This window comes from Nelumbo nucifera, chromosome 2, assembly GCF_055504915.1.
Source record: "Nelumbo nucifera cultivar China Antique chromosome 2, China Antique-T2T, whole genome shotgun sequence".
NCBI classification, from domain to species: Eukaryota; Viridiplantae; Streptophyta; class Magnoliopsida; order Proteales; family Nelumbonaceae; genus Nelumbo; species Nelumbo nucifera.
Window position 1 is genome coordinate 59,218,982 of NC_142650.1, and position 15,024 is coordinate 59,234,005.

Below are 15,024 nucleotides of genomic sequence, written 5' to 3' on the forward strand. Positions count from 1 at the left end.
AAGTGGGACAAGGACTATTTTGAACTTGAGCTCTTCTAGCCAACAGGTCTGCAGCTTTCTTTTGAGATATACATGAAGGTAATATCTATGAATTCCTAATGGAGCCTTCAAATATCCCTTATAAGGCTGTCGATCATCCAAGGAACCATGGCTTTCCTGTTGATGTTGTTGATGACCACATTCAAATCTCTTTCAGTCCATGCTTTGTTGAATCTGTGATGGTTGTGCCTTCTAGGTCCGGGCTTTTTGCTTCAAATTAGTTGGCCAAGTTGATATCCCACAATGACAGCGAAGGGAGTTCCTCCACTGCCTCTAACTGATGAATCAAAGTTTGACTTTCATTTGGTTGGTTGAGGTGAAACTCTCATTGAACCCAGTTCACCTGGTTTGCAGTTCTGTATTTGTATTTGCACTCTTCCCAAATGGAGCCTAATAGAATTGATGTCATTTGCTGAAAGAAAGAAAGAAGGGCTAAAGAAGCCTTCTCAATGATGTTATAAGGAGATTTTTTCTATTCCTTTCATACCTGGTCATTATTCTTCCACAGGTACAGTAGTAAGAAAGCAGTTTTCTCTTTTAGTCCATTTTTCTCTGTATTGCTAGCCATATGACAATTTCAGATAACAATAAGGATTTCAATATCCTTATCAGATCCCACTAAAAAAGATAAGTAATCAAAGCATGGTGTGATGGCAGATTTAAATTTTGTATTTTATTTTCATTGTTAATAAAAATACTTATTATTTATCAAATTGTTTAATATGATAAATGTATTATATTAGAGATGTGCACCAATTTTATGGACAAAATTTTGTGTTTTCTATATTTTTTTTATTTGTATCTATTTTTTTTTGAGTTTCTATTATATAAGTATGACATCATGTGTTTGACCTATTTGACTTGAAAGAAAAAATTATCTCATTTTTGGGCATCTTTAAATTTTTTATTCCATTTCTATAATTAATTCTAAAAATAATTATTGTTTATCATCCTTATCCTTGTCCAATATGATAAATATATAATATCTTAGATGTGTCAAAATTCTATATAAATTTTATGTAATTTTATTATTTAATTATGACATAATTGATTGACTCATTTTACCCAAAAAATTGGACCTTTATGGTGCCAAGTCAAATAGGTTGGACCGAGTTTAAATTCAACCCAAGCCCAACCCTATGCATTAGGTCTAAGGCTTAAAACCAAAGTCAGGCATGATTTGTCCAACCTGGGCCCAACTTGCATTGAAATTTGATGCACTTGGATCATGTTCTTCCTTGGGTTTGTTAATCAACCTTATGACAAAATTTGACATAAATGTATGTGTATAATTGTATACAGGTATAAGGGCACATGCATGGTAAAGAGGAAAGATATAGGTTAGCATTGTATAATTAAATTTAATTTTTATGACCTACACCAAAACCAAGTCAAGTATATGCTTTATGTAATAATAGATGCATGCATATATGCAAATATGTGTATATAAGTATATAGTCAGGCCTGACTTGGGCTACATAAGGGCTAGGCTTGGGCCCAACCCAAAAAATAAAAGCATGAACTTGCTAGGCCTAGTTCTAGCTCGAGGATTGAAAATCCTAGCGGATTTGCCTAAAATTGTGAGTTGGATTGGTCCAGACTTGAGTTAAATTTGCCATATTTGAATCCATATGGACCATTGATGATTAGATGTAAAACGAATTTCTTTTTAAGTCAGTTTACCTTTTTATTTTATTTCCATCATTAAAAAAAGTTAACTCTTATTTATCACACTTATTTTTATTTAATAAGATGAAAATACAATATTAAAGATACAATCAAATGTTTTTACAACATTTCTATATTTTTAATAGGTTAATAGGTTTTTGTGTCTCTATCCTTTTTAAAATTTCTATTACTTAATTATGAAATCATGCCTTAACCCGTTTCGGTCAAACTATTAACCCACCACTTGAATAGTATAATGGTTTTGCTTTACAGTCAATTTTAAATCTTGTATCTCATTTCCATCATTTTATAAAAGTACAAATTATTTATCATCTTACTGTTGTTTAATACAATAAATATATAATACTAGAGATGTATAAAATTTTGTAATTTTTGTAATATTTATATGTTTATCTATTTTTAAATTTTTATTTTTAACTACGAAACCATTGGCTGAGCCATTTAATGCGGATGGTTGAACTACTTACTTTCCACCCAAACAAAAAGGTAGTTTATTTTTCATGTTGGTTTTAAACATTGGTTTTATATTATTAAAAATATTGGATATATATTAATTATTAGAATTTATTGGTGAGAAACATAGATACTTCCAACAAAACATCTAATGATAGAGAATGAGAATTAACACCTTAATGGCAAGGAATTGAATGAAATGGAGAGTAATAGTATTTAAATTACAGTTTTTGCCCACACAATTAGAGAGGGACCAAATTTGTAAGAACTAAGAAGAGGTGTTTTGGTTTAGAAAAGTCCACAAAATGCATCTATTTGATGAGATGGAATGAATTCCTTAAATATAGGACTTAATGAGAGGGAATATAATGAATTTAATAAAACTATTAGTAAGGACATTTGAATAGAAAAATCCATAATTGAGACCTAATTTACACTTTCATTAGTAGTATAGATGTTATGGTCTCGCGCATAGGATCTCGTCACGGGTTGGTCCACGGAGCGAAAACCCTGCTTTTCCTTGCGCCTTGTCCTTGCGGGCAGACCCTATTGCGGAAACTGAATGGGTGATTTGTCCAAGAGACCACCCGAACTCTCCTCACTCTTTTCTTGACTGGAAAATTGAATGCTTTACTTCAATTCGTAGCTCCTTAAATAGGAGATTACAGAAGGAAATTCATAATTAAACTCAAACTCCAACTTGAACTCGAACTCCTAATTACCTACTCCTATTGGTAACACACTCTTACTTAAGATAAGATAAAGATAAGGATAAGATAAGATGAGGGATAAGGGATAAGATAAGGATAAGATAAGTTGGCGGCGAGTTGGCTTGACGTGTCCAGATAAGGGTGGGCCCACCCCTATGAGCTGTCGTGTGGGCCCCGCTCTGCTGCTGCTGTAGGGTGCGTGCGCGCAGTGCTGCTGCCGCATTGCGTGCGCGCGCCTCATGGTGCCGCTGCCGTGCGGTGCCGGCGTGTGCGCGGTGCGTGCTGCCGTGCAGTGCGTGCGGTGCGCGCTGCTGCCTGGCGGTGCGTGCTGCGCGCCATGGTGCCGCTGCCGTGCGGTGCCGGCCGTGTGCGCGGTGTGTGCTGCGCGCTATCGGCGGTGCGTGCTGCTGTGCAGCACTGCCAGGCGGTGCTTGCTGCTGTGCATGCTGCTGCCTATGACTGCGCCGCAGTGCGCTGCCAGATGGTGTGACCACAACAGATGTAGATATGGATATAGATTTCCCCTTATTTGGTTTGATTATGAGGATAGATCGTCGTTCGATGGAGCTAAAGCTAAGTCTATTCTTTCTATCTCAGTATTTTTTTTTTGTGTTAAATTATGATTCCCTAAATTCGTTTTGTAAGTATGGGCTAAGTCTTGTTTTGGTTTTCTTCTAACAAGCCTTGAACATACTCTCTGATTTCCATCCGGCTAACCGGTGCTTCAACCATTTGCATTACTCTAAGTTGCTGCATGGGCCAGTTCAACAACAGAGAGATGTATTTTTTTGGGCCATATTAGTCATGGGCGAGCGGTTAACTCCCGATGGGTGTTGCTTAGGGGCTCCAAAGGATGGCCCCCAGAGTGACTAGAAGGTATCGATACAAAAGGGCCAACAGGGGTGAATAGGGAGTGCTCTGGTGTGGTTGCCTTCTGCAGCAGCAACTGCAGGGTGCTTCTCATCTCGGCCTGCATCTGCTCCAACTGATCAAATCGGGTCTCAAAGCTATAGACCTTGTGAGATAAGATTTCGATGTCCACTTTGTTGTTCGCCTCCTGAGGGATTTGGTCTTCTACTTCTGCATCAATATTCTCAAGGTTGTTGTGTTGTTCCTCAGGGATAGGCAAGAGGTTGATCCTGCGGATAGTCATTCTTTGTGATCAAGGAATAGAACCAGAGATTCTAATGTAAGTATGGGGGGATAGGCGAGAGGTTGATCCTATGGGCGACCATTCTTCGTGATCAAGGAATAGAACCAGAGATTCTAAAAAGGGTTTGATTCCTATTATTAGGAAAGGGAATCATCGTCTTTATGTCGATTATCAAGGGAACACCCACTAGGGTTTTGCCTCATGTTGGACGAGATCCTCTAAGGACAAAGTTCCCTTTTCCTCGAAGATTCTTGCCTAGTACATGCAGGCAACATCCCGTCATGGGTTTCCTCATGACCACATGTCAAGGACAAGGTTTTGGGTTTGACTGTCATGCTCGGATATCCGCTCGAGGGATGTCAATCCCTCCGCAAGCAGGTGTCACTATCATCAAGGTCTGTCCGCTGTTCATTGCAGCGTGGGCTATCGTTTTGCATTCATCACAAGGCATTGGTGACATATAGGGTTTTTCTCAGGCTTGGCGGTGTTGTTTTATGTCCATCGCGAGTCTTAGGCGACTCTCATTGCTTATCGCAGGTCCCAGGAGGCAATTTATGCCCGTCACAAGTCCTAGATGATTTCTTAAGCTCATCACAAAAGGCTCCGTTTGGATACTTTCATCGTGGTTATGCCGACGGAGGACCACATGTACTTGAAAGTGGCAATTCTAAGTAAGAAGGTTCCAAATTTCTTACCATCTTGCATCCACGACAATAATAGTACACAGATCTCTTTTGCTAATGACACGCCCTTAATCTTTTGAGGGAGGAAAACTTAAAAGTTGATCTTCTTCACCTTTTAATTCTAGTCAGAAGGTAAGAATGGTCCCAATACTTTGATCTTGGATCTAGAAAATCTGAAATTTCTCCTTGTACCTTCTTTTTTATTAAGAAAATCTTTAGAGAGATCAATCCATTGGTGGTCATGGAAGTAACTACACCACTCTACCAGACAATGTTCGATATTTTTCTGTTGAATTGGTTGAGTTGTTTGTAAGACCAAAACAACTAAAAAGCCAATAGTTGCAAATCCATTGTTTGTATTATGCAGATTTATGGATTTTCCTCAAATTTCCAAAGGAAGATACATATTTTTCTTCCATATAATAATTAGCAAGATTTTGATGGTAAAAAAAATTTCATAAATTATTAAATGCTTCAGCAGATTAGTAAAAAATGTTGGTAAATTATTCCACGTTGCTCATTTTCAATTTAAAGGTGGCACAGAGACCACATGACGTGGCAATCATATAAATATCCAGGTTATTGGTGAAAAATTAAGCTATGCATTGGGCAGAAGAGGTAGGGTTGGCTGGTGACCTGCAGGACAGTGTAAGACAGAAGACCCCACAGCCTTTTACATTTTCTCCTGAAAAAGTAGTTGACCTAAGTTATATATATTAGAAAAAATAAACACTTTATAATGAATGAGAGAGCTGAAAGAAGTTAGAAAACCAGTTTAATGGACGGCTCGTGTAGCAAAAAACCCCCACATCCTTTAAATTTATTTTCTCCTACAAGAGTAGTTGACCTAAGTGCTTTTAGAAAATTACAACCTTGTGATACAAGAGAGAGATAAGTAGAAAATCATTTTAATGGGCGGCTCGTATAGCAAAAGCCTCACAACCTTTTAACTTAAATTTCTCCTATAAGAGAGTAGTTGACCTAAGCAAGTGATATTAGAAAAATATTAAATATTAATTTATAATATGAGAGAAAGAGAGATGGGCCACGGGTGAATCGGGTCTCTTCCTCACATAGCAGAGCGCTCCTTATACCGACCTCACACCATATTCCAATTTTCAATCATTAGGGATGGTCACAAGTTGAGCTTTTCATAAGCTATTCAAGTGAAGGGTGTCAATGGACTGGTTTTGGATAGGATCCCGTCCAGTCCAAAATCAATTTGGATGGATTGGACAGACCAACAAGGCATATTAGATTGGACCAATCCGGTCCGAAATATTTATTAGATTGGATTGAACTTGGTCTGTCCACAATAAATTTATATTGGATTGGGTTGGATTAAGCCAATATCTAGTCCATTGATATAAGATAAGAATATATGTGTCAATGAACAAAGTTTGGGTTGAAACCAATCTAAATCAAAACAAAATATTCATTGGACTGGATTGGACCTGGTTCACTTATAATGGACTCACACTGGACTGGACCGGACCGGATTGGATCAAATCCAGTCCAATTGACACACCTAATTCAAGCTCGGTTCGATTTAAACCGAGCTTTGAGCTTGATTTATAGGCTTGTTTGCTAATCAATCCAAGTTTGAGCCTAGTGAAACTCGAATCAAACCTAGTATAATAAATAAATATATGTTTTTTTATTATATACGTACATACATACATATACATATAAATATATTAATATATATATAATATTTCTATTTTTATGTATAATAGTAAATAATTTTTATAATTCTTATTTTTGTATGTAAAATAAAACATTTTTATATGTATATTTTTTATTTTTTATGTATAATAATAAATAATTTTTATAATTCTTAATTTTTTGTATGTGAAATAAAAAATATTTTTATATGTATAATTTTTATTTTCTTTAGAAAAAAACTTGCCTTGTAGTCGAGCTCAAACTTGCGAGCTTTGAACAAGCCGAGCTCGAAAGCCAAGTATTCGGCTCAGCTCAAATCCACCCCTATCGGCCACACATTAAGAACATTTCTCGCATTTATATGTTATTATTTATTGGAGATATCTCCGATACATGATGGGATGTGGCTGAGGTTGGTGTGAGGAGCAAATCCCAATTCATCATAGGTGGAAAACCAGTTTGTTGGACACCTCGTGTGACAAAAACATCTTCACAACACTAGGATCTTCCATATACCATCTTATTTGGCAGCCCAATAATCCTCCACATGGCAAAAGCAGAGACTCTTTAAATCATTGATGACCATGTAGGGATCAGTTACCGACAAAATGCTCTCATCACTGTCCCAACTAGCCATTATGGTGGCATATTGGGAAGAAATTGCATCAGTGCCCCATTCGCACATTACAACCTATCCCAACTGTGTAGTAGGAACACCTTCCCATGACAAGTACAAGAGATATTCCCAATATTCCCAGTGCACATTGAGATGTGCATGAGGTGTGTTCAATGGGGCATAAGTCTGATTTCTATTGGGAACAAGGGAGATGTTCCTGATGTGCAGCTCTAACGGGCTCAGATCTATTTTTCAAAAGTTGTTCCAACACCACGACGACACCATCTCCTTGTCATTGATGGGGTGTTCTCCATGAGTTCACATATACGCCCCACATGCGTGCATTGAGAACATTTCCTGAAATTGTCATTGGAAGATGTATCCAATACATGGTTGGTTGGGACATAGGTGACAGCATGTATTGGTAGCTAATATAAATTCGTAATCAATACACGACAATGTTGTTCTATAGATAAGGGATGTGATCAATCCGAATCTCCTACTCACAAGAATCCTACCCACAAGACATTAACATAATCCCAATATACAGCTATAGTGTAGTGTGGGTGATTTTGGATAGGATCCTTGTGGGTGGTAGATCCAAGTTCGGATATAATAACAGTTAGAGGAGCAAGGTTTAGCTCGGGCTGTCAAACCAATGATGAGTTCCAGGCGAGTAATAAAATACATGAGCCCATGAATTTATTATATTAAGCGTTCAGTTAATCCGAATTCAATCTGAAGCGCAGTGAACCACAAATCAACAACGATCGATTAGTTGGGATAGCGTTGGAAGCGTTTGTTGGTAGGAGATATAAATTTTTCACGACCGTCCAGGTAAGCTACCGAGAAGTAGTAAGGAAAACCAATCACTGATCAGTAATCAGTGTTAAGTGATTGTGTTTCCTGGTTGGGTGTAGATGACCTCGACCTCCCCAACGGACCAACGGACCCCACCATGCCGAAGGAATAAATCTCGCTTCTTAATTAACGGAGCCGTGACACACCGTCACGGTACCGACGGCAACCTGTCACGGTCCACTCATACCGTTATTCTTTTATTTAGGGCTTTCCCTTATGGATGTCTCTTGCGGCTAACGTCGTCTACCTCCCGTTCCGTCTCCCTGCTTCGAAAACCCTAACCCTGATTTTCTTCCGCCGTCCCCGTCCGTCTTCTCTGTCTCTCTCTCTCATGGCCTCCTGCGAGGACGACTTCTCTCTTCTCGGAGAAGACAACCCGACACCCCACCATCATCAGTCCTTTGCTTCTCATCGCTTCGCCGCCAAGTCGACGGCCATCCACTCTCATGCACAAGCTCCATCTTCGCAACCTCACCCCCTCAACACCCTCGCTGCCGCTAGCGGTGCCGGAAGCCCTAAGAAGGTCGGAGGTGCTACGGCCGGAGACGAGGAGGATGAGGCCGAGGACTATAGCGACGCTGCTTTTTGCTCTCAGGCGAACTCCAAGTGCGCTCCGCCTCCGCCTTTCCACGACGTGAACCCTAATTGCTTCGCAGCTGGGGATGATGCCAACCCTTTCGCTGCCGAAGATGAGTCCGACCCCAACAAAGCTAGAGCTAATGATGTTCGGAATGAAAAAAGGAAGGACCGTGAAGAACTCAGCGATGGCGGAACGCCTTACAGTTTCAAGAAACAGAAGTCCGGAGGAGGTTCGGGTTCCGGCACCGGCACGTCTGGAGGGGGAGATTACCGGAAGGATAGGGAGGAGTGGAGCGATTCCGCGATTGATTGCCTTCTCGATGCGTACACGGAGAAGTTTGTTCAGCTTAATCGAGGGAATCTTCGGGGTAGGGATTGGGAGGAGGTGTCATCGATTGTGAGTGACCGATGTGATAAGACGAAGTCATTTAAGAGTGTGGAACAATGCAAGAATAAGGTGGATAATTTGAAGAAGAGGTATAAGGTGGAACGGCATCGGATGAGTAGTGGTGGATCGTCGGTCAGCCACTGGCCTTGGTTTAAGAAGATGGAGCAAATTGTTGGTAATTCATCCAAGGTTTTAACGGATGAAGATAGATCTGCTGGTGCCTCTACAAGTATGCTTAGGCAGTCCAAGAGGTAAGTTTTCACTTCACTGTTGTGCTGTTAATTACTTGTGATTTCTATGTTGGGGCTTCATGATTTAAAAGAACACTGATGCTGTTTACAATAGAATTATGATTGCCAATGTTCACAGAGAACACTTCTAACTTAATCCACACAGACTGTTGCTTTTAATAACTTAATGTTTTTCCCGTGCTGTTGTCTTTGCCATGAAGGCAGAGTTTCCTAGCTATTCAAGGCCTATTTTCTTTAAAATTGGGGAAAGTGATTCTGGTCAAAACCCCTCTATTTCCATCGCCGCCATGGTACTGAAGATGATGAAGAAGCAATGTATAACCACATTGAAGGGTGATGGTATTGGTTTTTCCTTTGTGGACTTTGGTAAGCTAAGCTTTGCTTGGTAGTAGGGAAAGGGGTTCGATGGATCTATTCTGTCATTTTCTGTGCAGTGTGTCAAGAAACTCAAAAAGAAAATGTCTGCATGCTAAAGAACTTATTAACGAAAAAGAGGGAGGGGGAGGATCACCATGTGCCGGGCATTGTACTAAGCTTCTGAAAAAAGAAAATTTTGCTTTAATAGATAATTTCTTGCCACTAATTTTGAGCAGAAGGAGGTGGAGTTGCAGTAGAAATATCTTGCCTTGCTGATGCAAGAATGCCTTGGCATAAGACCTGGTACATGACAGGTTAAAGAAAATTGAAGAATTTGCAAAATCACGGTTTGGGATGTGGAGCAGTAAGTGTGTTGAAAGTAGGGTGATTTAAGATTGGAAATTAGGATTAGGAACTAGAATAATAGATGTAGGTTTGTAGATCTGACATCAAATTTGATTTTGAGAGTGCAGAATTTCAAGAGGAATTGGATTAAGAGTTAGAAACTTAGAATATGACCAAGCAGCAGAACCAAGTGCATATAAGGATATGGGATATTGGTCAGTTATCTTTTCTCAAAAAAAAAAAAAGGATGGGATATGGGTGCTATTGTTTGTGTGCATTTGGGTCGGTGATGTTTTATCACCTTATAGATTTTGTATATTTTCTTTTTATTATAAAAAGAATATGGGGGTTACTGGGAGATAGAGATGGATATGTTACTCCTAGAGTTTGGAAAAACCACTCAACTAGAAGGATTGCAGAATTTCTGTAAAAGACAGAGAATGCCCTATAAGGCTATAATTTTACATTTCACTTGGGCATCTTAGAGAAATTAAATTAGCACTAAAGCAAGTGGCTGAACCATGCAAAATAAATACAAAAATATAAAAATATCTCAAGTGTCTTAAAAATATAGAAAAAAAAGATAAAACAACGTTTCCACAACCCTGCTTATGCTTGCTTGTGTTCATTGCTTGCCTTTCAAATTTGAATTGGAACCTAGTCCTAATGTTTGTATAAATCTGGACAAAATGTGCCATGCTGGAGATGTGAAACTGTATCAAATTGGTATTTAGTTGCTCCTAAATATGAAATGAAAGGCATCTTGTCATTGTTCATAAGAAAAAAATATACCTTTCTTATCATCCAATAGAATTCTAATGTGTAATTTACAGATATGTTTCAACACCTAGCCCTGTTGGTTTGGCAAATAATTTGAAGTCGAAATCATTGTCTAGTCCTAGATGGCGGAGAGTGGTTTTCAAAGTTAGTGGTGCTGCATTAGCTGGGAATAGTCCTCAGAATACTGACCCAAAGGTACATTGTTTGTTCAACTGTATCAATTGATATCTAGTTGCTCTTAGCATAATGTCCAAGTAAATTGGTGAGTGGTTACAAGATTGTTTGATTTGAAATCTATAGGTTGAATTGTTACCCTCTGTTGTCAGGTGATCATGTTGATTGCTAGGGAAGTTTCCATGGCTTGTCGCCTTGGTGTAGAGGTATTTTCAGTACTCCCTTCCAGGTCCTATTTAAGACTATCCAATCCATTCTCCCATGATTATCCTTTATTAACTTGGTTTTACTCTATATATACTTGTTCTCCCTTCTTTTTGTTTTTTTAATACAATTTTTTACTCTATTATAAAAATTCTCTTTATATATTTTGATTTATATATTAATTAGGTTGCGATAGTTGTTGGAGGTCGTAATTTCTTTTGTGGAGACACATGGGTAACTGCAACTGGTCTTGATAGATCTACAGCATACCAGATTGGGTAAGTGGTTTTCTAAGCTATTGATGCTGATATTGGCAAATTTTCTTTAGTTACTGGTGTTCACTACAGATTACAGTTTTACATGTATGGTGTTTCTTCTTGTGTCCCTAAATTTGAAACTTTTGTGTTTTACGAAGATGTTGAAGAGATGCTTTACAGTCAAAAGGCTTAAGCTGGACCAAGGCAGCATATGGTGGGCTTTTTATTTCTTTTCTTTCTTCTTGAGGCCTGTCCCACTGTTATTCCCACATTTAATCTTTAATAGAATAGGATTTTCATTGTTATCAGTCAACCAAAATAAATAGATAAATAAATAAATAAAGGGTGGAAAAAGGAACAGAGTCCTTTTGGCCTTGGGCTCAAAGTCAAGTTGCTATGTTTTAGCATTGGGATGGTAATTCTTCCCATTTTTGTTAAGATAAACAAGGTGTGACAATATAATGCTCATGACTCCCAAAACGTATTAGATTTACAAGATCTTGGTTCCCTCTTGGATTGCCAATATTATAGAAGCAAGAATGGCTATTAATACACCAGGGGTTTCTAGAGCCTGAAGCACAATTTAAGGTATGTGCCTAAATGAAGCGAGTTATCACTTTAAAAATGGACTCAAAGGAAAGACTTTACAAGAATATACAATTTAAATTCTAAAAGAAATAAAATGTTTCAATAAAATCTATTAGCTAATTGGTTAGAATATTGTGTTTTTGACATGAAGGTTATAGCCTTGTACATCCAAGTCCCAGATAAGATATATTGTTCAATTGCCAAGGCATCATATGCACACTCTATGTATAATTAATTATTCAGCATCAAAATCAAAGTTAACATTAAAATATAGCAACAGGTGAGGATAAAATGTGCCTTGCCTGTTAACCTAAATGTGTCTTTTTAAAACACTGATAGTGATGACAAAGCATATTTAATGACAACCAAATCAAGCTTAATGTACAAATTTTGACACTTGAGCTGCAAGAAAAGTGACATACATACAACTCCTAGCTTTCTTAAAGTCCAATAAATATCTGATTATTGAAGGCTATTTCAGTGGCAACTGGCAAGGATGATACCCTTCTTCTGTTATTAGGGGTTGGTGGGTGAAGGTTATTAACAAGGTGGGCAAGGTTGTATGGGCTGTTGTACCAGCAGCTGTTATTTGGACCACTTGGCTTGAGAGAAATGGGTGGGTTTTTGAGCAGAAAAAGAACCCTGCAGAAGCTACAATCAATCTCTCTTTTAGCTTAATCAGGGACTGGCTTTTGGCAAGGATGATACCCTTCTTCTGTTATTAGGGGTTGGCGGGTGAAGGTTATTAACAAGGTGGGCAAGGTTATATGGGCTGTTGTAACAGCAGGTGTTATTATTTGGGCCACTTGGCTTGAGAGAAATGGGTGGGTTTTTGAGCAGAAAAAGAACCCCGCAGAAGCTACAATCAATCTCTCTTTTAGCTTAATCAGGGACTGGCTTTTGGTTATCAGGATTTGATGACTTGTATTGGAGAGTTGAATCAATCTTTTTTGTTTATAGATTTTTTTTGGCTGTTCTCAAGGGGTTCAATATACAGATCTCTTTGTACTTGACTATTAATAGTTATATTGATACTTGATACAATATAATACCTTTTTCAAAAAAAAAAAAATTCTGATTCTTGCATGAAGTAAAACTTAATTTTGATAGACAAAATTGCCATCTAGTATTGAAGGATATCAATAATACCCATGAGGCCTATATAACCATAATATGATTAATTTGGGAATGGGTATCAATCATACTAACCAAACCTCCAATGCAAATTCCTATGGGCTTCCTGGATTTATCATAGGCTTTTTACTTTGGTCAAGGGGACCTTGCATGCAGTATGCTGGATGCCCTGCATAAATATAGTTTTCCAGATTGATGATTGATCCAATTTCAGGTTCTGGTGCCCAGTTACTTCTGTTGCGATTGTTATACTGCCAAATTGCATGATATAGGTTAATTTATTGTTATTGTGATTTGTGGCCTAACATCAGGTAACTTTCAACTGTTATCAGAATGATGGCAACTGTTATGAACTCTATATTACTCCAGTCAGCTTTAGAGAAGCTGGGTGTTCAAACACGTATACAAACTGCGTTTCCAGTGCAAGAGGTTGCTGAGCCATATAACAGGAAACGGGCTGTTCGGCATCTTGAAAAAGGAAGAGTTGTAATATTTGGTGGCATTGGTGCTGGTACAGGAAATCCACTTTTCACAACAGATACGGCAGCAGCTTTGAGGGCTTCAGAAGGTATGGTCTACCTTAGACATCATCTAACATACTTCTAAGATCTTTCTGATTCATTCTGCCTTCTCTCTTTTATTGTTCTGGAGAGTAATATTCGTATCACATTTATTGGCCGTTGACAGTAAATGCTGAAGCAGTCCTCAAGGGTACCAATGTTGATGTTGTTTATGATTGTCATTCGAGAAACAATAACAATGTGGCATTTGAGCATATTTCTTTCAGGGAGTTGGCTTCCAGAGGTATTACCTCCATGGACATGATGGCAATCACTTTTTGTGAAGAGAATGGAATTCCCGGTTTGTTTATATTTCTCCTTCTCATATTTTATTTGTCATTACCTCGTGCTTCGTCATTGTTATTGAAAGAGGAATTTGGAGTCATGTTCCTAAAATATATTCTTCTGATACTGTTGCAGTTGTGGTCTTTAATCTACACGAGCCTGGTAATATTTCCAGAGCATTATGTGGAGACCAAGTTGGTACCCTAATTGATCAGACTGGGCGGATTAGCTGATGTAAATGTTTTATGTATTCTCTGATTCTCTGTTGCATGGTATTGAACCCAAGAAGCAGAGGGATATTATTCAAAGGATATTTTCTCAAAACAAGGTACTGATCGGCTGAACCAGTGTCCAATTTCCATGGGTTGGAATTTGGATATCAGCAAGCTAGTCCTTGCAGTCTGGAGCTGCTGGTGATGGTGTGTACTAGGGAAAATTAGGAGGTTTAGATTTCACCGATTGCAGAGTGGAGACACCTGCATTATTTATTACATCTTGTGAAAGCAGCAAGCAGGGAACAAGCCAGGTAGTTTGTTGGTTACCAGAGTAAGAGGTTCCGTTGTCCCTGCATCATTTTTCCCTTTGTACTTTGTCTGTAAATTGTTACAACTGCTGTTCTCATAAAGTTAATTGGGTTGGGTGGGTGGAACAACAACCAGTTTACTTAAAGAACCATTAATTTAGGGTTTCACTTTCACGAATTGTATCGTTGAATGCAAGAGATATTTTTAGTGGAGTTGTGATGGATATTGCAACTGTTCTTTTACTTTCTCTCTCGAATCTATTTCGGTTTTCACCTTTTATTTTGCCAATCAACGCGGATTCCTGCAGGTGATGATGAAACATGAAAGTAGGGGTTGAAGTGTTTCACGAGTCACGACGATTCTGTTTATGCTTGCAAGATGTAAATATGAAGATTGAAGAGTTTGGGTTGGATCCAGTTGTCAAGGCTTCAAGCCTAATCCAGCCCAAGCCCAAAGTTTAGTTGCTTCATATTTTTTCAACCCCAAACAAACATCCGACTTTATTGTGGGTCGGGTTGGGTACTTGGCCCAATTTACGCCCTCTTAAAGCTTTGACGGTGGTTTCAACTTTCAAGCAAGTCGGGCCGGGTTGAGGTCCCAACCCAACTTGTTGAACCCCAACCCTAACCCCAGTATGTACAGGCATGCATTATATGCATATATAAATAACTACTTTCATACAAAAGAGGAGTTGCCCCGCCAAAATGTATATATACTGGGGTGGTGAAA

The 15,024-nt window shown here is 38.5% G+C and overlaps 1 protein-coding gene across 3 annotated transcripts; it reads left to right on the plus strand.

Annotated features, from left to right (window-relative positions):
* Positions 1-6,527: 6,527 nt before the first annotated feature.
* On the plus strand, positions 6,528-14,537 carry LOC104612522 (uncharacterized). Of its 3 annotated transcripts, none has more exons than XM_010279962.3 (7): positions 6,528-9,087; positions 10,623-10,764; positions 10,896-10,949; positions 11,134-11,225; positions 13,259-13,494; positions 13,614-13,787; positions 13,907-14,537. In XM_010279962.3, the coding sequence occupies exons 1-7, from the start codon at positions 8,090-8,092 to the stop codon at positions 14,002-14,004; spliced, it is 1,794 nt and encodes a 597-aa protein (XP_010278264.1). In that variant the 5' UTR covers positions 6,528-8,089; the 3' UTR covers positions 14,005-14,537. The 3 variants fall into 3 exon arrangements, with proteins under 3 accessions (XP_010278264.1, XP_010278265.1, XP_088753109.1); XM_010279963.3 differs by having other exon boundaries at positions 10,686-10,764; XM_088896983.1 differs by lacking the exons at positions 10,623-10,764; positions 10,896-10,949; positions 11,134-11,225.
* The last annotated feature ends 487 nt before the right edge of the window (positions 14,538-15,024 follow it).